Source organism: Polyodon spathula, chromosome 18 (assembly GCF_017654505.1).
Source record: "Polyodon spathula isolate WHYD16114869_AA chromosome 18, ASM1765450v1, whole genome shotgun sequence".
NCBI classification, from domain to species: Eukaryota; Metazoa; Chordata; class Actinopteri; order Acipenseriformes; family Polyodontidae; genus Polyodon; species Polyodon spathula.
The window spans coordinates 1,163,244-1,187,598 of NC_054551.1; the positions used below are offsets into that span (position 1 = coordinate 1,163,244).

Consider the following 24,355-nt stretch of genomic DNA (forward strand, 5'->3'; position numbering starts at 1 on the left):
ATAAATAAAAATAATTCCAATTTAACCAGCCTTTTCTAGACAAAGAGAATGAGATGTGGTACCTTTTATTGGACTAAACAGTAGTTAATCAGGTCTTGAAAGCTTGTGATTCGTTATTGTTTAGTTGGTAAAAAGCATCACATCTTCTCTTTGTGTATCATCTCTGGACTGATAGGGCTACCATTTCATCTGTCAGCTAGCCTTTCCTGAAAGCCATGTCCACACGTGTTTCTCGTGATGTGTGTTTAATTCATCCGGCAGGAGAAGTTGTGTCCCAGACTGCAGCAGCTGATGGCCACTAACCCCAGCGAGACGGTGGAGACGTGCATGAGGAGAGCCTTCGGGCCGCTGCCATCGCAGAGCTGAGCACTCTAAAAGCACTGGGGTGAGCCACCGCGTCAGGTAAGAGAGTCTAACAGGGCAGAGGCTGGGAGCCAACCGGCGACCCAGCACACTGCCAGCCAGCTTCTTAACCAATGCTTGACTGCATTTAGGGTTTAGCTTAGCTTTTAACCAACGGAGAGGACAGAGTCCGTAACGACAGTGCATCACCCAGCACTGCCTGATCAATGAACATGCACCGCACTGATACGGGGCAGGGGTTGCTATGAAAACATAGACACAGTGAGAAAACAGACAGACTCGTGCCCCTGCCTTTAGGGCTGCTCAGAGTAGAACAACACTTGAAGCTGTCCTGAAGACCGAAGTTCAGGTTGGAGCCACCCTAAAGCTCTTGTGTGTTTTATAAAGTGTTTGTGATCGAGGCGCTGTGTATAATTCCAAGCTCCGTCTCTCCCAGCGGTGTTGGCTTTTGGGGCTCCGGACCGGGCTGCCTTCATGGCAAATGAGGTGGTCCACAGCATCCATGGCCTGACGCCCATCCAGTACACAACGAAGCACTACGCAGTGTACCTGCAGGAGATCAAAGAGCACGCTTGCACCCTCAACCAGGGTAAGAACACTAAACTGCTTTGTCTTTGCTCAACTTGTAAATGAGATACTAACTTTGCTAGGCAGTGATAATGCTACGCATATTAATAATGTCTACTCATATGAGCTCATCATGCATTTGCATCTTCCATACGTCCACATATAATAACTAGAAGAGAGGGTTTTTTTGTGTCCGTCCCCAGCAATCAAGACGCTACAATCAACATTTGGTGAATGAATTAGAGTCGATGCAGTTCCCCATAATCCCAGCAGATGGGACTGTATTAAAGGCTATTCAGTGATTTCGTGAGAGTGGTGCTTGCAGACAAGGGTCCCTTCCCGTCATGATGGAGCATTGGGATCATTTCATTCATGTTTTTTGCATCAGTTGCACCATTTTTTTTTTCTAAAATGTAAATGTAAAAAGAACAAAACAAGTGTTTCAAAATGAGATTCCGTATAAACATTTTATCTTGTTATGAAGAGCTCCAGTCAGCAATCGGTTTTTTTTTCTCATTAAAATAGCACATTTTCTCATAGTGTCTTTTCTTTCTTTCTATATAATAATGTGTTATTTTATTAATTCATTATTATAATAAATCACACACAGATTTTAGTGCTTGGGTGTAGAATGCATTTAAATAAAACGCGCAGGCACCAAACATGTGCATGCTGTGTACATGCAATTCCTTAATACCTGGATCAGTGCATCATCAAGACAGACAGTCCTTTACACTGGAGTGATGCTTGTGATGGAAAACTGAAGGTTAGGGTAGATACAGACCTACCCTGTGGCATGCAGGGTATTATTCACCAGCCCCCACTGAGAACAAGCCAGAACTGAAATGGATCTGGGGTGAGGAAGCTGGGATATGAAAAAAGATTCAGGCAATTGGGACTGGATAATGTGAGACTGCAGTTTGTCTGTCTTTGTATTACAGTTAGCCTCTGTAAGCTGCACTGGATGTGAGCAGAAACTCAGCTATCCCTAGTCTGGTGTTTGTTCTGCCTCGCGAACATGCATGTTTAAGAAGGAAAGACAATAGGATCATCTGAAGTTCTGAGAATTTATTAATAGTATTTCTTTAAAAAAAATAAAAATCCAAATAAAGCAAAAACAAAACATGTATATACCAAAAGAACAAGAAAACATGTGTAATCGACAATAACGAATCCACAAGTTTTATTTATGGGATACTGGAGCGCTGAAATATGACGGCTCCGTGGTCAGTTCTACAAATAGTAAACATGAAAAGATAAAATACTATAGCTCTATTAATTAAATCCTTAAAAGGTCATTTTTTTCAAAGGGCAAAATCTGAAATACTGCACCTTTTTCTTTTTAACGCAAAACCAAAACTAAATGAACCCCAAAATACATTCAAGTACAAAAGTATTCTGTCCTTACGAATCAAGACATTGAGGTAAAAATAGAGCATTTTACAGAGCCCTCTCCCCAGAGAAGCAGGTGTCTAATGGTCCAGCCCAGCTTTGCTGTCTCCCTGGGGAAGAGTCCCTGGCTCTCTCCAGTCACCAGGTAGACAGACAGGAGAGGTGGAGCTTCCCTGTGTGGGCGGGGTTCTTCTGAAGAGAGGCGTGATGATGGCGGAATCCTCGAAGAGCAAAGATTCCAGTGTCTCTGTAAGATCTTTGAGGAGAGGTCCAGGACTTCATTCGAGGGAGGGAGGCTCCAGAGAGAGGAAATCATTTTTTGAATGAAGAGATAAATTTGTTAAAATAATGAAAGGACAGGATTCTCTTTAGGACTGAAGTTTCCGGCAGCACTAATTTTTATGTAGCACAAAGAACAGTGTTTGTAATACTGTGGGTATTAACAATATGTGTATTCCGAAAAGGTTTGGTAACGTGTCTGTTGAGCTCCTCAGCTAAATTCAGAACATTTACCAAACCAAATACAGCCATCGGAAAATTTGCACTGACTATGTAGCTATGTGCATGTTAACTACCTGGTAACTGGCAACACTAACATGTAAAAACAAGTGCTACAAAGTTTTTATTTTTCCCCAAAAGGTTTGACTGAGAATGGGATAAAACCAAAGACAGGGCGGTGCTTCAATCAAATGGGTGGAGTTTTTCAGTGGATGAGGTTTTTAAAGGGGTGTGGTTTAACCCGAGGGGCGTGTCCCTCTAGGGAGGGGGCGGGATCTGCACCTCGAGCAGCTCGTAGGCAAAGATGTTCCAGAAGATGGCGAAGACGAAGAAGGTGGCAAAGGAGAGCAGGATGACCCACCAGGAGCACTGCCGCTGCAGGCTCTCCTCGTAGCTGCGCAGGATCAGGAGTCCCATGCTGATCCCCACTACCGCTCCCGACAGGTGGGCCATGAAGCTGGGCTGGGGGCCTGAGGAGGGGAGCGGGGGAGAGAACCTCAGCCACACCGCCCGACCCACCTCGGAGCTCACTGATGGGGAGGGGTAGATGAGAAGAGAGGAAGATGGGAGAGAAGGAGAAGAGGAGAGTGGGAGAAAGAGTGAGAAGTGAGGAGGGTGGATAAGTAAAAGGGAACGGGACAGGAGAAAGAAAAAATGGCATGACACACAAGAAGAAAGACAAAACAATAATTGTTAGACACGCGAGCAGAAAGTCACTTCAGAAGAAAAGGACGCTCTGCAACTGAAAAGATTTGGGAGGGAGAAGGGGAGGGGAAGTTGTTGTTTTTTTAAGTCAGAATGCTTCAGTCTCCGTTGCTGTCAGCCCTTTCCTCAGGCTCCAAGATCATCCCGGAGATGCACCTGCTTGTGGAAGAGTCTCCAGTGATGTTGGTACACCATCTTTAACTGGCACTAACTCCAGCCATGCCCTGCACAGTACACAAACTGGAGTCCTGAAGACTGCAGTGCTGTTAAGCACAAATGTGAACATGAACCTCTACTTACTGCAGACGAGAGCCAGGATCATCCTGAGCAGTTTATAAGGGCAGCGCATCCCAGCCCAGTTCTGCAATGAAAAAGCGAGCGGGTTACATTCAGAACAGCACACTGACCCGTCCTATGCACGGCGTCCCACACGACAAAACCAGCCTCTAATATCTTTTGCTATCGGATAGCAAAAACTGATAGTCAGCCCCCCCCCCCCCACGGGACGATTGAAAACATATTCTGTATACAACACAGTTAAAAGTGTGGATGTTTTCAGGGCGTTTTGTGCTACCTGCCTCTAAGTACTCTTTTTATACACTGACAATATCAGCAATCTCAGTTCACAAGATCCTATCGCAGCAGGACTGTTGGTCTGCATTATATTATAGTATATTAGTATCAGCCCACCACCCAGACTTGATGCACCCTACCAGATGCTTGTAGCCTTGCTCTTTCTTTACCAGTGCTGTAAAGTGCATGTAACACACAGGAACGGGACTTAAGATCTTAATCTCACCCAACAGCCTCTCCGCCACCATGCTAGGCTGCAAGATAGAGAGAGTGTAAATCAATACTGCTGTGCTAAGGGGGCCTCTTATTTCATATATCTGTCATTACCTTTCTCTTTCTCCACCCCTTTTCCCTCACTGCACAGTCCCCTCTCTTTCTCCTCTCTCTTAGCCTTCAATATCTAGTGGGCTATAAAAAAGCCACAGAAATACAGAGCTATACATTTTTTAAATGTGCAAATAACTGGCAAGATGCTCCCACTGAAGAAAATACACAAACAAACAAATGAATTAATAAGCAGGATGTTGTATGAATGACCCAGCAGTCTTATGATGGAACCCACACTGGTTCTGCTAGAACTGCTTCACTCTCACTTTTATTCTGCTTAGTGCGTCCTTTCTACACACTGCTGAAGCTGTGGGTTGCATTTAATGACGGCTCCTCTTTTCTTTTCGTGGCTGCATTGGGCAAGCTATGCTAAACGAGATTATGCGATGTGTAAAGTGCCTGAGGGACGGTGGTATTTGCATTGTGAAAAATTGGTAAAACAAATTTGTTTTCTAAATTGGCTGAAAAACCGAATGTGTAAAGTGGGCAGTCCTCTTTCCTCTGAATTTTAAACATTTATTTCTATAAGTGAAATGTACACTTACAGCGATTGCCTGTTCTCCATTACACAGGTATAAACACAATCCAGATTAAGGCAAAAGAAAATGAGATAATAAACAAAATGACTTTGTAACATTTCATTACATCGGTAATTCCCGGCCCAGTTGGTGTAAACTGTTACCTGTGTTTTGTGATCACGACAGTGCCTCTACCCTCCTCTCCACCCCCCTGCGTATTTGTTATGAACAGCGATAGACAGGTAGATTTCCACTTGAAAACCCCTCCCTCTAAATGAATGACAGCAAGGCAGGCTAGTTACCATGACGACGTTGGCGAGATGAGCTGAGCAGAGTGCGTAGACCCCGCCGGACCCCCCCACCACGGGGGCTCTCATGTCAGTGATGGAGACCGTCAGGGAGCCTGCGGAAACACAGCGAGAGCGGGGCAAGCGTTAGAGCCGCTGACCCACTCCAGAGGGGGCCAGGCGCTGGTGATACAGAACACCTTCCCCATCCATCAGAGCTGCAATCTCAGGGCTTTTCCTTACAGATACAGGAATTCCTGAGGCGAAGACACAGCGCCCAGTCTCAATATCAATTGCATAGTCATTGATGTCTTCATTAAATGCTGCATATATCATTTGTGAATATTTGCTGCACTAATGTTTTTAATATAATAACCTGGCATTGACATCTGAGGATAGTTAAACATGGGCAGGTGAGTAGGTGTTCTGTTGATCTGAATGGACAGATCAATGTTATTTCCCTGTTCCTTGCCTTGGCTTTCCAGTAGCTGAGCCTACTTGTAAACACGCTTTCAGCTTAAATAGATTTGCCTCTTTAAGAAAAAAAATAAAATTGAAAAGAAAAAAAAAAACAGAATAAATGTGTGCCCCAAACAAACGAATAAGTCAATGCAAATTACTGAATTCCATATGCATGAATACTCTCCAAAGGATTTCATTGGATATAGAACCTCAGCCTGTAGTCTGCAGGGACCTCGGTCTCATTTGCACAAGTTTTGCAGCCACCAAGCAGCAGCAGGGAGGCAAGAAATATTATGTAATGTGTCAGATCAAAATGTTCTAAATCAAACACTGCACATTCTCTCTATTTTAAAATGTAGTTTCTTCAAAGTAATCAAATTCATGCACAGACAGGCTGACGTTTAGTTCAGTATGAACTTACAAGAAATATACAAGAACTACAAATTGTTTGCAAGCCATGCCCAAAGATATTGCTATTGCATCTCTTCATCCAGCATGTCTGTTAGTAGATGACCAGTAGTGTGAAAATATCCCTGTTTAAAGGATGCGACGTTCCTAAGTATTACAATACAAAGCATGAGTAAAAGTACTTAAGAGTTTTACTGCTGACACAAAACCAGTCAATAGCCACTAGACACAACACACATCAGAACAGTCCTCTAGAAAACCATATATCTCTTACTAAAGAAGCACCCACAATGGCATACAGCTGTGAAAATAAGAAGTGAAATTCTATCACGTCAGAGCATGTGCGTATAGGGCACCAAAAGCGGCACATTTGTAAAGAGTTGTAAAATTGGCCAGTCCAAGCAAACAAGGGATTTGAATTCCTGTTTCCTAGGCAACTCCTCATCCGGGATTTAGGATTTGTGTCAGTTGCCTAACAAAGAGGAGTGGGACAGGCGCTGAAAAAATGATTAGTTCTAGTTTCCAGGCTGGGAATGCTACAGGGAGAATGACGTCTGAAGTCCTGTCCCATTGCAGTCGGGAATATTATCTTTTAGTCATGCTAACAACACTTTAGGGTAAATGTCTCCCCCTGAAGAGAATACGGTGACCACAGACACGCCCGTCTTGGGTAAAGCGTGTGTGATTCTCTTCGTTACTGGTCTACAAATCCTGATTGTTTATATTATCTTGGTACTATTAGCTGTGCATAGCCTAGAAGGAACAATTATTTGAGTATCGATGTCCATAGTAAAGCTGGTATCTACCCTCTGTGTAATTATATTTCTGCCACTAATTCAGCCTCAATGACACTTTCCAATAGCCTCTTAACTAGAAATTACAGAGCTGTGCGAATTAACTCAATAGAAGAAAATGGCCTGGGAGCAGAAAAATGAGCACAAATGTATGGAGAAACAGTACATTACATTCCCTCTACAACATAATTATACCATAGAAAGACACTCATTGGCAGCCATCTTGGAAAAATCTGCCCTAGCTGTGTGCAAAATGCCATACTTGTATCACCAAAGGCACAAAAACCCCCAATATTTCACATATCTGCTGGGCTAATAGCTTAGCGTCGGGGGGACACCGGCAAGGCCACGGGTGAGGTCAGTGGAGTGGATTGACCTCGTCGAGGCACAGTGGACCCAGTGGAGTTGCTGAATCAACTGAAATGCTGGTCTAAGGCTTTTAAATTGATTTGAATTCTATCTCATCTCACGAAGAGAAAACAGTTTGTCTTCATAAATGAAGAACACTTGTTTTCTGTTTCTATAAAAAGGCCATGGTAAATTCTCCAAGGTACTGTACAGCATATCTTTAGACAGACAGCACAGTTATTTACTACTGCTGCCGAGGGAAAACAAACAGGAGTGAGATGGGCCCTCACAATATTTACTACGACTGTGGGAATAGATGACCTGAACTTCAAAGCAGTAACGTCAAGTGCGTTAATCAGTGAACAGGGTGGGGGAGCAGCAACAGCATGCATTGGGTCTGAAACTTTAACGCAAGCTTACCTGCATTTGTGAGGAATTCTTTCAATAGCTCTGCAAAGTTGATTAATAGCCCATTTTGAGTTCACTCAGTAATATGTTACCATTTTGAAAAATAAAAAACAGTTATCGTCAAAAGTCTTTATGGGAAGGTCCTATTTCCCACCCACGGTACAGACACAGCTTCTTCTCAGCACTAATGCAAAAAATATCCTGCTGTTTAATGGCTTGAGCCAATAATGGGAATTTAAAACTCACCAACTCTCAGCCTTTCATCCGTAAGTTTGAGTAGCCGCAAGTAAACACCCTTGCTACCTAATATAGGTTGATAGAACAGGGTTTAATCTTGGGATCGTGTAGCTCTTTGATGAAGAAATACCCTTGATCCCTTCCTCCGGATCCGAGGATTGACAGACAGCATTGTTGACATCAGAGGGCCCTGGACTGTTCATCTCTGTCTGCAATCGTTGGAAAATGCCCTTTAGAGCTCAGATCAGCAGGGAGCCGAAGAATTCAGGCACCTTTAAATCACATGTGCCCAGTAATAAAGAATCCTGCTGGATAAAAAGCTCATGAAGTTTAATAAACCCACGTACACAATCAGTGTGGCTCTATTGGATACTGGCTGCGCCGGTCCATTCTAAATCACACCCAAGCTCACCTTGCTTAGAGAGAGAAATGTGAGGGACCAGACCCGAGACGAATGCCTCCTGTCTCCTCACGGGTCTTTCCCTGTTCACTGTGACTTAGTGCTATTATTGCAGCAAGCAGGCTATAAATATCTATCACAGCTCTGTCTCGCTTTGCCCTCTGGTTCTCACTCAGCGATGGCAGCTCTCAAATGGGAATCGATATATGGGGCCAGGGGTTCTGCAGTGTCAGCAATACCCCCGGCCTCCTTGTGTGTGCATGCGTGTGACACAAAGTGACAGCCACTGCCACTGAGAAGGACTGAGAAGGTGCATTCACAATTTGTTTAGCTTTGCTTTCAATGCTTCAGTGCCTCATTAACATCATTCACCTGTGCTGCTGCGTCTTTGTGTGGGAACGTGCTTCAAGGCATCTTTAAGGCATGTGCTTGCCGGTCCTACCCCGCCCATTCAGCGAGGCTGCTGCATGCAGTCACCATAGAGTCTACAGGGATCAATCTCATTCCACATCGGACCACGCATGATCAGCCACTTCTGAACTGTTCAGCTTCACAAACATCAATGTGATGTGCCTGAAATCCTCAAGTGGGAACAAACCTGCATTCTGAATATAACAGAATGTACAACATCTTCCCGGTCAGGACTGTGAGAGCTGTAAACAGATCATCTGTAGGGATTTGAAAGAGAACGGTCTAGTGCAATGCATTTTGAATGTTTTATTTGCAAACAACAGCGAGCTGGAAGCACAGGCTGCTGCTGTGTGCTTGTGGAACATATCACTGCAGCCTGCCAAGCTTTACCTGCTCCATAGGGAACCTGAGACTCCTTTCTCCTTCCCTGACCTGCTTCAGAGAAACTGAAGTAATGAGCCCATAGCCTCAAAGCTATTGCTCTCAAGCTCATTCTTAAAGGAAGGTTCTTTTTGCATGTGTGCAAGTTTGTTAGACCGCTACTGAAGAAGCTGACAACATTGCATGAACATGAATATCAAACTTAATTTCTTCGATCAAAATGTTCTTTATATAAATAACTCAATAGCGAAGACTTTGGGAACAGAGCCAGATTCTTCAACGACCCCTCTAAAGTAAAACTATTGTAAAAAAGAAAAGAAAAAAAAAGTCCACCTGTGCAGATGCTGGATAAAACTACTGTTTGTTTGATGGATTTTCTCGGGTAGAGAAAAAATCAATAACGTCTTGAAGACATTTAATTCCTGCTTCATGTTCACAGATCATCTGTAGGGATTTGAAAGAGAACGCTCTTTAGAAAACATGTGGAAATGTAGCTGTAGTGCAAAGTGTTTTGAATGTTTTATTTCTAGAAGCATGATACTGTCTGTAAGAAATGAGGATGGAATTAGTAGGTGAAATGTGTATAGCGTGCACAAAAAGAGAGATCTTCATTATACAGGAAAATGTTTCATGTTTAATGGAAAAATCTGAAACTGTATTGCCATGACAATTTCAATAGTGCCAACTAAATATGCAAGTGGAGAAACAGGAAGCTTCAAGTAGGGGAAAATAGTGTTGAAAACACAGTTTTTAAATAGATTGAGAGAAATGCACTTTGCTTAAAGCCTTTATGCCTACAGACTGGTTTCTCTTAATCAGTGTGCTTCAGGGAGTGCAACTGTTCTTATCTGTTGCATGCATCCAGACTGTGATTCTCGGTTCCCTATTGCAGCAGACAAACCCACAATATTACAGTAGATGGAAATAATTGCCCTTCTTGGCTTGGTGCTTTGTCCTATTTGTTTGGGTTCAAGTACAAGACCATCCATTGCAACCTAATGGTTAAGGTATCCCAGTTCAATCAGAAGTTTTGTGTTATTTGCCGTCACAGACAGATATGCGAGTCCTGTCCCACCATTAAGGGAATCTGAGAGCTAAAAATGCGTCTGTTCCCCTGGAGAGAACCGGCGCAGAGAAATACACAAGCACAAGGCTTTCATCAGATTTTTGTCATGCCTCTTCCAGAGTACAAGTGTAATCACCCACACACTGCGCTCCCTGATACTGAATACACAGCGACACAGCCACTCTGTCTACAGATTGCCAACCGCCATTATTGTAAACCACAGCTCTGGTGCTCTGCTAACGACAGTTAAAGGGACATGGAAATTCAGAACAGTATAACTCAGTGCTGTAGATCTGAGAGCCAGCAAATTCAACACGCTCAACTTGGAATAGGGGATCAGAGAGCCAACAAATTCTGTACACTGAATTCAGTATTGGCAATCAGAGAGCCAGCAAAATCACTACAGAGAAGATAGTACAGAGGGTGAACTCAGTACAGTGGATTTTAACCCAGCAAATCCAATACAGTATGGAAAACTGAATAAGGTGGATTTAAACCAAGACAATTAAACACAGTACAGGACACCAAGTACAGGAGATCTGGGAACCAGGGGGTTAAAGAAATGGAAAGATCAGTGCAGTTAACCACAAATAAGAAATCAATCTGAGTTTCAGAGTGATCAGTTGTAATTACCTTCTTATCTACCATTCATCGAAACAATCCACCTGCCATCCATTTAGAACTGAATTTGAATCCAAAGGTGATACGATAAAAGTAATCCTAAAATAAATGCTTTTTTAATCTAAATAATTTTGACTTGGGGATAAAAGCCCAGTGAAACATACAATAAAAGGTGGATTTGTTTTTTAGAGAGAACGAGAGAGACAGAGAGCGTCACAGTCCCTTTAAGATTAAAGTTTTATCTGAGCTGGCTGTGGAACTGAGAGCTGTTAGTCTAATTCAAACACATGGCCAGTACAGATGTCTTTGCTCAGATGTGTTTAAAAGCCAGGGATTCTCCCATCCCCACTCTCACTCCCACCCCCACCCCCACTCTAGTGGGGTTGTCTCGAAGTGATTTGTCAGTGGAGATCCCAGTTTGACTGTGTAATGTTCTGCATTGTGTGAACGCCGTGTAATGGAGGTGTGTGAATCCAGGGCTACTAATCTCCATGAACGTTGTGTAATTAATCTCCGCAACCTTCTGCCTCCATCTCCTGGTCTCCGCAGGTCATGGGATGACGTTGCTCTTTTCTGTTTGAAATCAATATTCCGGTTTGCCTTTTAATCAATAAGGTCTTCTGATTTATGATTATTGTATTTTAAATTAATGGCCACTGAAGGGAATACTGTGGGCGTTGGTCAATTCTTGGCAATTGTTCGCCTGGTTTGAGTCGTTACTGCATTGAAAACACACAGCTCAGTCTGAGTGATCTAATTATAAATACTACGATTCCCACACTCCTAATCCAGAATTCTCCTGTTATAGATGACCTGTTCCGAGAACTCCAGTTCCCAGGTGCTTGTCCTGCACGCAGAACCTGGTCATCGGCACTACCTTGAAATGGGGGGGGGGGGGGGGGGGGGGGGGGGGGGGGGGGGGGGGGGGGGGGGGGGGGGGGGGGGGGGGGGGGGGGGGGGGGGGGGGGGGGGGGGGGGGGGGGGGGGGGGGGGGTGTTAGCAATCAAGACCATATGAAACCCCCTCCATACAGTAGACCTACTAACGAAGACCTCGCATCCAGGATCTCCAACCATCTAACTGACAATCAATAACCAAACCAGGCACGGGAATGACCCTGCCCAAGAAGACATCTCCTTTTCACTCCGCAGTCCTCTCTCTCCCTGCTTGTAGCATGCTGGTGCTATCTTACTGCCGTACTCCCCTTTCTAATCGTCTAATCCATCAAACATATATATATATATATATATATATATATAAATATATATATATTTAGGATTAGAAGGGAAATGTAATCGATTTAAATGGTAACATTCAGTGGCAAAGCAGTCAGACTACAAAGGCAAAGCATTACTGGTTCTGTACTGAGGGGCAAGGGCAGCTACATCTCGCTATTGCTTTTAATGCTATTTCCTAATGCCTGTGTGACTTAGCTACTTCTCCTTTCGAGGAGCCAGGGAGGGAATGTAAAATAATGAAGGCAAACTTTTCAGTGCTGTGCACAGAACTAAAACTGAGCCCTATGGCAAGCCTACACTCCCCTGGTATTGTGTGTGGAGGGGTGGGGCGAGTCCTCTTCCCCTGTGTTTGTATCTGCATTTCCAGTGTGTGTGGGTTTTTTTCAGTTCTACTGTCTTCTTCCTCTTGATTCCAGTTTTGGAATCAATACTCTAATTGCAAGGCTCATAATTCAGTTGACAAAGCCTGCACAGATTTTGGATATTTAATTAAAATCCTTTCCCCGAAAGTCTCCTGCCAGCGGAGAGGGAAGGGGAGACATTTTGCAGGGAATATAAAAGCCCTTCATTTAGATTTATATTACAGTATTTTATATTTTATATTGAGGTGTAACACATCCTTTTGAAATCGTCCCCGGTGACATAGTCATTAATTACACATCAATTTTCATCACTTGTGCCACATATTACATTTATAAAGGCAATAAAGGGAGCATGAATATTGCAACACAGCATATACTGCATGCACCCACGTGTGTGTGTGTGTGCATATATGAATAAATGAGCATGCGAGTGCATATCTATAGAGCACAGTTTACGACGTACCATAAATATGTAAATTCATTGCAGTGAAAATGGACGGTGTGTCGAGAAAACGATTTTGGCTTGAATCGGACAGCTCTATCAGGAGAGAGCAAGGCCGCTGTGGTGAACGTGCTGTGCTGCGTGACGTTAATCCCGGCAGTGAACTGTGCACTCAACGGAGCAGGCGGGTCCAGGGCGTCTCTCTGAGAGCCTCATTTGACCTCCCAATGGGGTGCACACGTTTCTAACCACAACACTTTAAAAATTCCTTTCTGCGGCTTGTTAGTATTCAGCCGGCTCAGCCTCTCGAGTGATCGATCGGCCGCTCGCTGCTTTCCTTTCTTATTTAGCCTCTGAGTTTGACATCTCAGTCTGTTAAAGCCACGGTAACTTTATTCCTTTAAAGAAAACTAGCTGCAACGTGGAGACATGCTGGGATTCTGAAAACCCCTTTGATCTACTACCCGTTGTTATAGGTCTCTTGGAAGTAAAGCCTTTTTACCAAGGTGGCCTCGACACAAGGAGAAAAAAAACATGAAAAAATGCTAATCACAAGCTTGCGTTTCATATTACCTGAACAAAAATGTGTGTAGTTTTCAAAGTGTTGCTTTTTAAACTGAAAGCACTATCTAACCAACACATGATTTTCTCCGACGTTATTAATATTGAATTCACATGGCAGGATCCCAGTTAACGATGCAGCCTTTCATCTAGGCTCACAGTTCTCCACAGTCTCTGTTCAGGGCAGGACCGAGGTTCGCTTGCAGAGCTGTGAGGGGAGGCTCACGTGGGGCGCGGCCCTGTCTATGTCACTGTCCTTCCCCCTTTAACGAGCAACACAACTGCCAGTGAGCCCAATTCCGAACTCTCTATCCGTGTTTGTTTAAGTTGACGATGTCTGCAGCTGTGCTTTGGCACTGTGGGTTTGCCCGGCCATCTGTCTGACTGCAAGCTGCACTCTATTTTGGGACTCCTGCACTGTTGAGGGCCGTGCTCCTGTTGAATCGGTTTCCTGCCACCTGACACAGTAGACTACAAAGAGGCTATAAAGATCGGTTCTCCCACTCACCCGCCAGCACCCCTGCCATGTACAGGAGGCTAATGCGGAGGATGCCGTGGACCATCTCAAGAGGCACTCCGATCATCAGCTGCAGGAGGGCGTTGAACCCCAGTTGCTCCAGCCTGCGGGGCAACAGAGGGGCGGTTAGATCACAGACACGACAGAAGTGCATGGGAACAGGGAGAACCCAAATCTGCTGCTTTGCTAGAAGCTTTCAAAATACTTCTCCCCCCCCAAAAAAAACACAAGCTACTTAAACACACTGCCTTCCACACTGCAGCCCAGCACAATAACCACTGAGCCTTCCACACTGCAGCCCAGCACTAAAACCACTGAGCTACTCAAACCACAGCTAACCACTGAGCTACTTCCACACTGCAGCCCAGCACTCTAACCACTGAGCTACACTCAAACACCACTGAGCTACTCAAACACACTCCACACTGCAGCCCAGCACTCTAACCACTGAGCTACTCAAACACAATGCCTTCCACACTGCAGCCCAGCACTCTAACCACTGAGCTACTCAAACACAATGCCTTCCACACTGCAGCCCAGCACTCTAACCACTGAGCTACTCAAACACAATGCCTTCCACACTGCAGCCCAGCACTCTAACCACTGAGCTACTCAAACACACTGCCTTCCACACTGCCCCAGCACTTCTCTACACTGCAGCCCAGCCTTCCACACTGCAGCCCAGCGCTCTAACCACTGAGCTCTCAAACCACTGAGCTACTCAAACACAATGCCTTCCACACTGCAGCCCAGTGCTCTAACCACTGTGCTACTCAAACACACTGCAGCCAAGCACTCTGAGCCCCACTTACTGAAGAGTTCTTACCCGACATGCATGAACATGTATGTGAAGAACCTCCAGACCTGTGCCCGATGCCCCGGGTGATACACCAGGGGGCTCTTCATGAAGTCCAGCTGATAGGTTTGCAGGACCCACTTATTCAGCATTGCACCATAGCAGAGGAATACAAGAATCTGCAGGCAAAAGGAGAGCAAGGGGGTTACTGCAAGAGACTCCGGGTACCAGCGATTCCCTGACTCCTGAGTACAGAGACAGGTGCTGTGGTCATGTGCCATTGTGTGCTATTTGTGTTCCGCCTTATAATGGGAATACAAGTGCTCATGTACCGTACCGCCATATAGCTAGTTCTGCAGTATAAACGGCCATCTTATAACAAGGGAGCACTGTATTATACTGCAAACAGCAGGCAGTGGTGAAGACTACATTGTTTAAAGAATCCCACCAGGACCCCAGTCTCAGTCAGCAGGCTGGACGGTGCTGTCGCTGTACCTGTATGACCGTGATGAGTGCCATGAAGATGGGAGGCGGGCAGAATCGGTTCTGGTGGAAGTACCAGCGGCGGTCCGTCTCGCACGGCAGGATCTCGTACGCCACGTAGCGCACAAAGCGCTTGTAGAGCCCCAGCCCCGTCTCGTCCAATAGGATCTCCCTCTGCAGCGAGCGCCGCCCGTTGGCGATCGCCCGGCGGAAACTGCTGGAGCGTTTACTGCTCATCTGGAGAGAAAACGCAGAGCACAGACAGACTGTGAACCGGGAGCGGATGCTGGCACCTCTTCTGCTTTGCCATTGTAGATACGGAATGTATTGCAAGGAGTTCCAATCAGAAGACATGCCATAAACACTGCAGCATCGCAGGGGTAACACTACAAGAAACTGGAGTACTGGTTTAGGAAGTGCAGCGTTGACTGGAATTGAAAGCAACAGCAAGAGCCAGTGATCGACTGTAGACTGTATTCAGCTCCAAAGGCTGGAGTCAGCAGAGGATAGATCTCTCTGGGGATCAGGAATGAACCTCTGGAAAATCAATCTTGGAATGATCCGTGTGGCCACGTGCGGATAGGGAGGGGGGAGGGGGCACAGACATCTGCTGTGATTAATTCTTAAACACAGGCATCAGTGCTGCAGTGTCCCTGCCATTATGAAAAACAAGTTATGTTTGCCCTCGATTGGTGGTTGCACATGTGGATTTTCCATTAGTGTTGTCTGTTCTCAGGTGCCGTTTCATTGCTGTGCGTGTAGGATGAGATCTCGAATCATAAAATACAATTTATATAGCGCCTTTAATGCCAAAGGCATCCATCCTAAAGCACTTCTGACAAAAGAATAAAAAGATTTTAAAAAAGTGATCAGTGCATAAGGGTTTGCAGTTTGGTATTTTGAAGCTTGCTGAGGTTCAGTCAGTCTTAAAATCAAACAACGTAACCCAGTTAAGCTATCGGTACTCAGTTGTTTTGTTCGAGGGTTATAACTTTATCAGAGGTCTTTCTCCTTGCAAAAACAGAAGCTTCAGTTACCAACTGGAGTAACAAAAAAAGAAGCTCTGTGAATTAGCCCCCTTTGATTGTCCGGACAAATGATTATTCTACACGTGCACCAGCTCTCAATGAAATGTGGACTCTGGGCTCGACCCATTGATGCAGAGCATTCAGAACCGCAGGGCTCCTACTGTGCAAGCCACACAAACAAAGTCAAATAGAGATTATTTTTATTAAAAGAAACTCATCGCTTCAGAAGAGATTCATGCAAGCGCATGCATATTTAAACCAAGCTGAACGATTTATTTTACTTTGGCTGAGTTTATATTGACCCAGATTTCAGCGTTAGTTCCAGCGCAGGAGATCTGTATCAATCACACGACACCCATTTCAAGACAAAGGTAGTCATGTATTAATTAAGAAGAGCTGGAACTTTGACTTCACATCCTCTTTATGGAGCACCCCCCCCCCCCCCCCCCCCCCAGGAATAGATAAAAACACAGTTCTCAGGAATGAACATGGAGCATTCTGTTTACAGTGTGTGGAAGACAAAGTATGTTTACCCCTAAATGACCCTTATAAATGTTGCCCACAGTAAAAGCACAGCCAAGTGAAAGAGAAGCTGTGTTTCAAAGGGTAATCAGTAAGCTAACACACACAGAAACTGACACACACATTTGCACACAAACATTGTGTTGCTATGTAAACAGTTACCCAACATGGTGTTATTATACAGGTCTGAAGGTGTCAATAACTAAATTGAACATCCTTACACCTGATTTGTTTTGTTTTTATACTTTGGGACAAAATGCATCAAATAACAGTGGATCTGCAGGGCACTCCCTAATTGTTTAGGCACATTTACAGACAACATACAAGAAAGAGACTCCCTGACCCTGCTAGAGATGTTGGCTTCTGTAACCTTGATACACAAAGGCTCCTAGTGTCTAAATGATCTTCCAGGGGCCCACAAGCTACTTGAACCCAAGCAACCTCGTGATGGCGCTGCAGGAACGACTTTCACAAACTGCAGAGTTCCCTTAACCTCTGCGCATCTCCCACCCTTATCCAACTAGCTCTTGAGTTCACCTGTGGTCTGGTATGTCTGTGGAGGGTTACACGGCAGCACCATTGGGAGAACATATTTGTGCAAACGAGCATGACTCTGCTTGACAAAGAACAGATAAAGGGATACAAGAAAAACCCAAATGATGCAGGTTTTTGGAGACACGTCAAGACAGATAAGGAGCAGCTGCACCTAACAGGAAGAATAACCATGTCACTGCTGTTATTGGGAAAGGCAAGAAGAAGAAGAAGAAGAAGAAGAAGAAGAAGAAGAAGAAGAAGAAGAAGTTATTATTTTCCAATCTGTATTGTTATACAATATATTCTCTCATGCTTGTCTGTGCTCTCCACAGTTACTAGTATGCTGTTACATTTATTCCAGTGTCTTTTCCCGTCTGATCTCTTTACTTTCAAATGACAGCAATTGTGCTCCCAGCAAGCAACCTCCACCCAGATGCCAGAACAAGCTAATGTTTGAGCACAGCTCTTTTTATCCACACTCATGCGGATGTGTGTTTGTTGAGCAAATTTATTTTTCATACATTTCTAGCGTGTGTGCCATACCACTGTTATTAAAGTTGCATCAAACTGACCCCCCACAGGAACGTTCTTCATGCAATACCAAATGCAATTGGCACCATACTGAAAGTAACTGAAATGCCATCTGATAATTATCACCATGGGGATTGTGGTTTGTAGAAAAGTTTATTACTAATGGCTGATCAATTTCGAGTGGGGAAAACGCAAAAATAAACCATGAGGGCTGGGTTTGCGTAATATGCTGCTTGTGGATATTTTTACACTAACTGTGAACCATCATGTATTCATAACATAAACTGAAGCAATTCTCTGTCCTTTCTGGAAATGGTCCAAATTTGTTTTGTATTATTGGAAATTCAGGCATCAGGATCATGCTGCGCTGCAGGGAAGGTGTACAAAATAAGTCTTATTCAATCACATGTAAATAAATGAAGAGCGCTTTGGGAAGGGGTCTGGAGTGTTATATAGTCTCCAAGTGCCTTGCATAAGCACTGTGTGCAGAGCTCGATTAGAGGGATGGATTGCTGAATTAGAGCCTCATCAGTTGACACACACCTCGGCTGTCTCCTCTCCACCACTTTCATTATCGATTCGGGAGGGCTGCCAGTCCAGCCATCTTCCCAGCGAACGAGGCTGTCAATCACATCCCTCCCCCCTCCAATCACTGCCCCCCCGCCCCTCAAACATGCAGCTTTACTTTCATCTTCATTTCTCCATGTCAAAGTAAAAAGTTACGAATGACCATAGGCAGACTGATGGCTCTCACACACACACTGTTTGTTCAGATTTACCATAACTGTAAATGAAGGTAAGCTGCCCTTTGCAGAACACAGGCAGTGACTAACTCCTTCCACAATGCCACTCATCCCAGCACAAGTAGTGTAATTGTTTCTCTTAACTCAACTGTGCTGTGCTGCACCACAGAATTGCTTCACAGAGAACTAACACGCAAGCAGAACAGCTCAGCGGATCAGCTCTTATTGTGCTGTCAATCACCCACATGTCATGAAAAGAGAGGACAGATTATTACAGCAATAAAATGTTAAATGCATTTTTACAGTTTAATTGAGTGTAACCGAGACACACGTAGGAGCACACCTTGCAAAACCACAACCCAGCTAAGGTGTGGTGTCCTGTAGCCCGTTCCTGACTCACCAGCTCGAGGAGCTCTTGGTAGCACACCTGGCCCTCCTCGTTGCTCTGCACCAGCGCGAACAGCATCTCCAGTTTGGACGGGTCCAGCTGCAGCTCATGGTGCTCCAGCAGGCTGCTGATGTTCTCCACTGCGATGAATCCGGTGTTCTCAGGGTCGAGCTGCAGTAACGACACAGTGGAAAAGCGTGTTCAAGCCTTGAGGCTACTGCAACACGAATTCGCCACACACCGGCCCTCATGGGCACGGCAAAGGTGGCGCGAGCCAAAATGTTTGGTCTTCAGCGGTTAACTTATCAATCATCTCTGAGGGGAAATGAAAGCCGCACTACAGTACTTATTGGTCACATTCACAACCATCCTAATGATCTGTCTCCGAGACTCTGAGCTACACAGACACAGCCTAACACTGTTTGATAAAAGATGTACAGAATATATAAAATGAAAAGCTTTGATCTATTCCTCTCTGATCCACTTACAGGGTTTTCATGCTGGTTTATTTATATTTAACATGTTTTTTTTTTGTTTTTTTTTGGTGTGGTGTTGTAAAATAAGAAAATGCTGCTGTCAGCAGCATCCTTTGATGTCAGGTATGATACATAGGAATACATAAAGGGATCCCACAAATCCAACACAGGAAACCAGAGCAAAGATCTTGGAGCCAGCAAACCCAATAGAGCTCACTCAGTAGCATGGATCTAAGAGCCAGCAAATTCAATGCAAAGACAATTCAGGAATTCTGGTTCCGGTCAGTCCAACACAATAAAGAGAACTCTGTAGTGGGCAACATAGAAATCAACCAATCACAGGCTGGTCAGAATTTCAGTTCATCTTACCCTGTTATTCTGTGCATGGTTTAAAAAAACACAAAACAAAACAAAAAAAAACAATATTAGATTTCATGTCAGTTCTTGGGTTCATTTGTCATGTGCAGCGTGTCTCTTATTTTATGAGTGTTCCACAGCATATTTGTTGTTCATGTTTCAATGGCCATCTTGTATCATTGACGTCACGGCTTCACCAAGCAATGAATTCAGAGCTCCCCCACAGAAACGGCAAAACAAAAATAAATGACTATCACAAGGAGGAAAAAGGTTAATGGCGCGTGGGTTCATTTATATACTCAATATCGTTCTTCTGTTCTTGTCTCTCCCCAACTCATTGATTATTTTTCCATTACTCTCTCAGAACCACAGCGTATGCTCTCTGTAGCAGACATCCTTTCAGCTTGAGCAGCCAGACCGCACAAAATCACATCTCCGGCACAATAAGACACGCAACGCTTTCATTCATATTTTTGCAATGTCAGAATGTGGTACTCCTGGATTAAGATTACAGGAAGCGCATACTAATGGCCATTGCTTGCTTTCAATCTTAAAAAAGACTGTGCATGCGCAGTGCTGCAGGGTGCCAAACACTAACAAATACAAGGAAATGGACAAGGTCACCATCGCTGCTATAGGGTAATGAACAATAATCCTGTGTTCTGCTGGCACGGCAGGGGTTAACGGCTGGAAAAACTTGTAGACACTGTAGTGGAACTAATACTATGCAATAAGAACATTGACAAGCTGCATCTGTTGTCATGGAAACAAATTGCTCATGTCAGTGCCTCACACATCTATGAGAAGAGCAGGGGTGGGAGTGTGTCAGTGTGTGTGCGCGAGTGAGTGTGTCAGTGTGTGTGTGTGTGCGTTGTGTGTCAGTGTGTGTGTGTGTGTGTGTGTGTCAGTGTGTGTGTCAGTGTGTGTGCGTGCAGGTAAGTGAGTGTGTGTGCGCGAGTGAGTGAGTGTCAGTGTGTGCGTGCGTGTGCGTGTATGTGTACAGTGGGGCTTGTTCCTGCACGAGTTCTGGGATCTGCTCATTCCTCTCACAGGCAGGCATTTCATTAACCCCGGCTCCTACCTTAAGAGACAATAAATAAAATGGACAACGTGTGCTGCTTAGAATTGTGTGGGAGTCAGGTTGCCTAGGGGCTGAATCAACTGCCATCAGCTGAAATGTACTGTCCCACGAAGAGTGCTTGTCCTATTGTTATTGCACAGAAGTAGGAGGCTTTTTACATGAAAACTCATAATGATGATGAAGTGGTTCCAATAGAGGCTCCAGGAATGAACACCTCCACTAATACAGTACATTAGTGTTAATACAGACATAGTGATAAGGACATTGCAGTAGATGAAATGCCACTTCAAAACTTGAGATATTTTCTAGCTGCTCTCCGAAATACAATTAACACTCTGTGCATACAGTACCTGCAGTTCTTACATTGCATCTAAACCACAAGTCTACCGAGGTTGGAGGCCACATGGATTGAATTGCTGCCTCACTCCCAAAGATTGTGGTAAATCCCGGGCAGGAAAAACCACCTCAAGCTATACAAAGAGGAATGTACAGTAAATCAGTGGAGAGAAGATAAAACGCTAGGTGGTTGGATAACAAAAAAAAAAAAAAAAGAATTCTACACTGCTGAGCGAAAGGAACAACAGAGATTTATCTTGACACAGTAAACAGTAAACACTCCTGATCTGTGCAGGAAGCAGCCATGCATGTAAGCATCTTCATTTCACCCTGCAGCCCAGCAATCTAACCAGTACTAAACCCACTGCCTTCCACACTGCAGCCAAACACTAACCACTGAGCTACTCAAACACACTGCCTTCCACACTGCAGCCAAACATTAACCACTGAGCTACTCAAACCCACTGCCTTCCACACTGCAGCCAAACACTAACCACTGAGCTACTCAAACCCACTGCCTTCCACACTGCAGCCAAACACTAACCACTGAGCTACTCAAACCCACTGCCTTCTACACTGCAGCCAAACACTAACCACTGAGCTACTCAAACCCACTGCCTTCCACACTGCAGCCAAACACTAACCACTGAGCTACTCAAACCCACTGCCTTCTACACTGCAGCCAAACACTAACCACTGAGCTACTCAAACACACTGCTTTCCACCATCCTGCGCTCAAATCAAAGTGTAGCCCATGTCAGATGTACTCCGCTCTACGACCTCATTAGCTCATACACAGCTGGACTTTCACAAGAGGGACACTCACCCTCCTCAGCTGGCCAGTGTGGCTGTGGCAGTGAGCGCTGCTGCCCAGACCGAGCGGTGCAGCTTCTCATGCAGTCAGTGCATGTGGCACGCAGCACAAGCACCGGACCCTGCCTCCCCATGGAGAGGGGGACTGCGGGAGCCAGTCTTTATCATGTGCATCTCGAGGATATCAAACAGAGGGGTCTGTTTCACTGATCCAAACAGGGGCTAAACACTAATACATCAGATACTAAAATACACTCAAGAGACTCTCACACACCCTGTAGAGATTCTGGCTATTACAAAAGTCACCTCGTATTAATTATTTGTTACGACAGCGTTAACATTTACACCCGACACCATGTAGGTCAAATCAATTGAAATGATATCTCATATCGCCACCTTGCAGCCATCGTTGTGGCGCTCAATGAAATGCAGTACAGGAAGATTTTAAAACTCAATAGAAATAGTTTGCTCGAAGAGAGCTCTGTGAAGGACATGTCCTGTCAGTAATCAGCCTTGTTACACAGATCATAGTAGGATAAGCAACCCCAGAACAGGATAGGGGCAGGATAGGCTAGCACCAAATAATCACTCTGCAACTACAAAAGTGACAGTCGAACTCAGAAACCGCTAGTCGACTAATCGCACATCAGGTGATTGTGAAGTCATTAACAGCGCATTAACATATAAATCACATCTTATAACATTAACAAATAAAAAATCCAAGCACTTTTTGAATACTTAGTGCACAGGAAAGCATTGGGAAACAGCACACTCGTCATCAAATGCATGATTTTCTTTTAAATGCTGACCACTCAACTTGAGAGCATTTTCACCTCGACTATTTGGCTCTGTTAAATTAGAGATGTTGACCGCTATGTGAAAGAAGAGCACCATGGGACTGGGCCTCCTTCCTATTATTATTATTATTATTATTATTATTATTATTATTATTATTATTATTATTATTATTATTATTATTATTTAGCAAACGCCCTTATACAGGGCAACTTACAATCGTTACAAAATATCACAGTACAAAGTATCGCATTATAAAATATCACCTTACAGGTTATCACATTATAAAATATCACGTTACAGAATATCATAATACAGATAAGAGCAATTATGAAAGCACAATAAGATCACATTTAAATAAATGCAAAATAAAGTGTACAGTAAGGTTTGACTCAGAGCAGTTATAACTTATAGTAAATATTTGCTTATATGCGTAAAGTCTAGTAAGAGTGTGTAGAAAGTATGAAAAATGGATGAGAATGATTTCCCAATAAGAGTAAATACAAAAATCATGAGTACGGTTACCTATGAGCCTAAACTCAGACACAAGATATAGTTATAGATTTCAGTCACACAGCTACACTGTGCAAACACCTTCCTGTACTCTAATAAGAGCCTTCAGCTGGTTCGCCTTAATATGCACACAGCACTCCTCCCCTGCTGTACCACCAGCTGAGTAAAAAACAAGATCTGACCACATTACGATGCCAGCGTTGCTTCTGATCTGGTTTTGTTTAATAGATGGTGTTACTGCACCCATGCGTTTTCCTGATTTGACTCGTTGATTTCCCTGCTGACAGCAACAGCCCAGCCATGCCTCCCATGAACACACACATCTCAGACAAACAGCTGGACAGGTAGGCAACCTTTAAATCAAGGAGATATCACAGAGGGGGCGATTCTTCCACTCTGCTGTCCAGCACCCAAGCACCCCTGCACACCACAAAATTGCACAGAATCTGTGATCATGCGCACTTAGAGAGATTGGCTATCAACCTGCTCTTCTATGGAATCTAGCAATGTAGGGTAGTAGGTGGATGAATGGAGGGATGGAGTGGTCACTCAGGCTAAACCAGGAAATCCACAGCTATCCCATGCAGGCTGCTGAGAAAGACAAGTGCGCCCCTTAATAGCAGCAGAGCCTGCAGGACACACTCCCTGACCACCACAGCAGGGACAGCCAGGGGTTTCTCAAAGTCCTAGTTCTGTCACCAACTTCTCAGTCCCAGTCCGGCATCCCCAAAGTTGAATCCCCCTTACCCTGGCAGCCCCTCCCTGGACCTGATGGGAGAGAGAGCTGAGGAGAAGCAGGAGCCTTCCCAGCAGTAACCATAGAAACAGAGTCAGTCCTTACCTGCTCTTGTATGAGCTGAAACAGGGAACTTCTATCCATATACCGCCCAGGAAGTTCGATGGACCGCGACAAGGGCAGAGGGGAGAGGGTCTCGAGACTGAGAAGGGACAGCTTCTTGGCAAGGTCTCAGAAGAAGCAGTCGACCCTGGGTTCGAACAGGCGGGCAGGCAGGTGGCGTGAGGCAGCCCCTCTCTCGTAGCCCTAAACCAGAGGCAGTGTTATCAGCAGCAAC

General features: G+C 44.6%; 1 protein-coding gene across 3 annotated transcripts; it reads right to left on the reverse strand.

Moving 5' to 3' along the window:
• Positions 1 to 1,983: 1,983 nt before the first annotated feature.
• rhbdl1 (rhomboid, veinlet-like 1 (Drosophila)) lies at positions 1,984 to 24,355 on the reverse strand. 3 transcript variants are annotated; one of them, XM_041277136.1, is made up of 8 exons: positions 24,124 to 24,355; positions 18,951 to 19,082; positions 15,178 to 15,402; positions 14,713 to 14,861; positions 13,878 to 13,990; positions 5,246 to 5,346; positions 3,826 to 3,886; positions 1,984 to 3,350 (listed from the first exon to the last, which is right to left on the reverse strand). In XM_041277136.1, exons 1-8 carry the CDS (start codon positions 24,160 to 24,162, stop codon positions 3,079 to 3,081), a joined length of 1,092 nt encoding a protein of 363 aa, XP_041133070.1. In that variant the 5' UTR covers positions 24,163 to 24,355; the 3' UTR covers positions 1,984 to 3,078. The 3 variants fall into 3 exon arrangements, with proteins under 3 accessions (XP_041133070.1, XP_041133071.1, XP_041133069.1); XM_041277137.1 differs by having other exon boundaries at positions 1,984 to 3,290; positions 18,924 to 19,082; XM_041277135.1 differs by having other exon boundaries at positions 18,924 to 19,082.

Coding starts and splice junctions, on each gene's coding strand:
- rhbdl1 (XM_041277135.1), bottom strand. CDS start 24,162: ATGGATAGAAGTTCCCTGTTTCAGCTCATACAAGAGCAG. Junction 19,083..24,123: donor TTCAGCTCATACAAGAGCAG/GTAAGGACTGAC, acceptor TCGTTACTGCAG/CTCGACCCTGAGAACACCGG. Junction 3,887..5,245: donor ATCTCGCCAACGTCGTCATG/GTAACTAGCCTG, acceptor TTTTCATTGCAG/AACTGGGCTGGGATGCGCTG.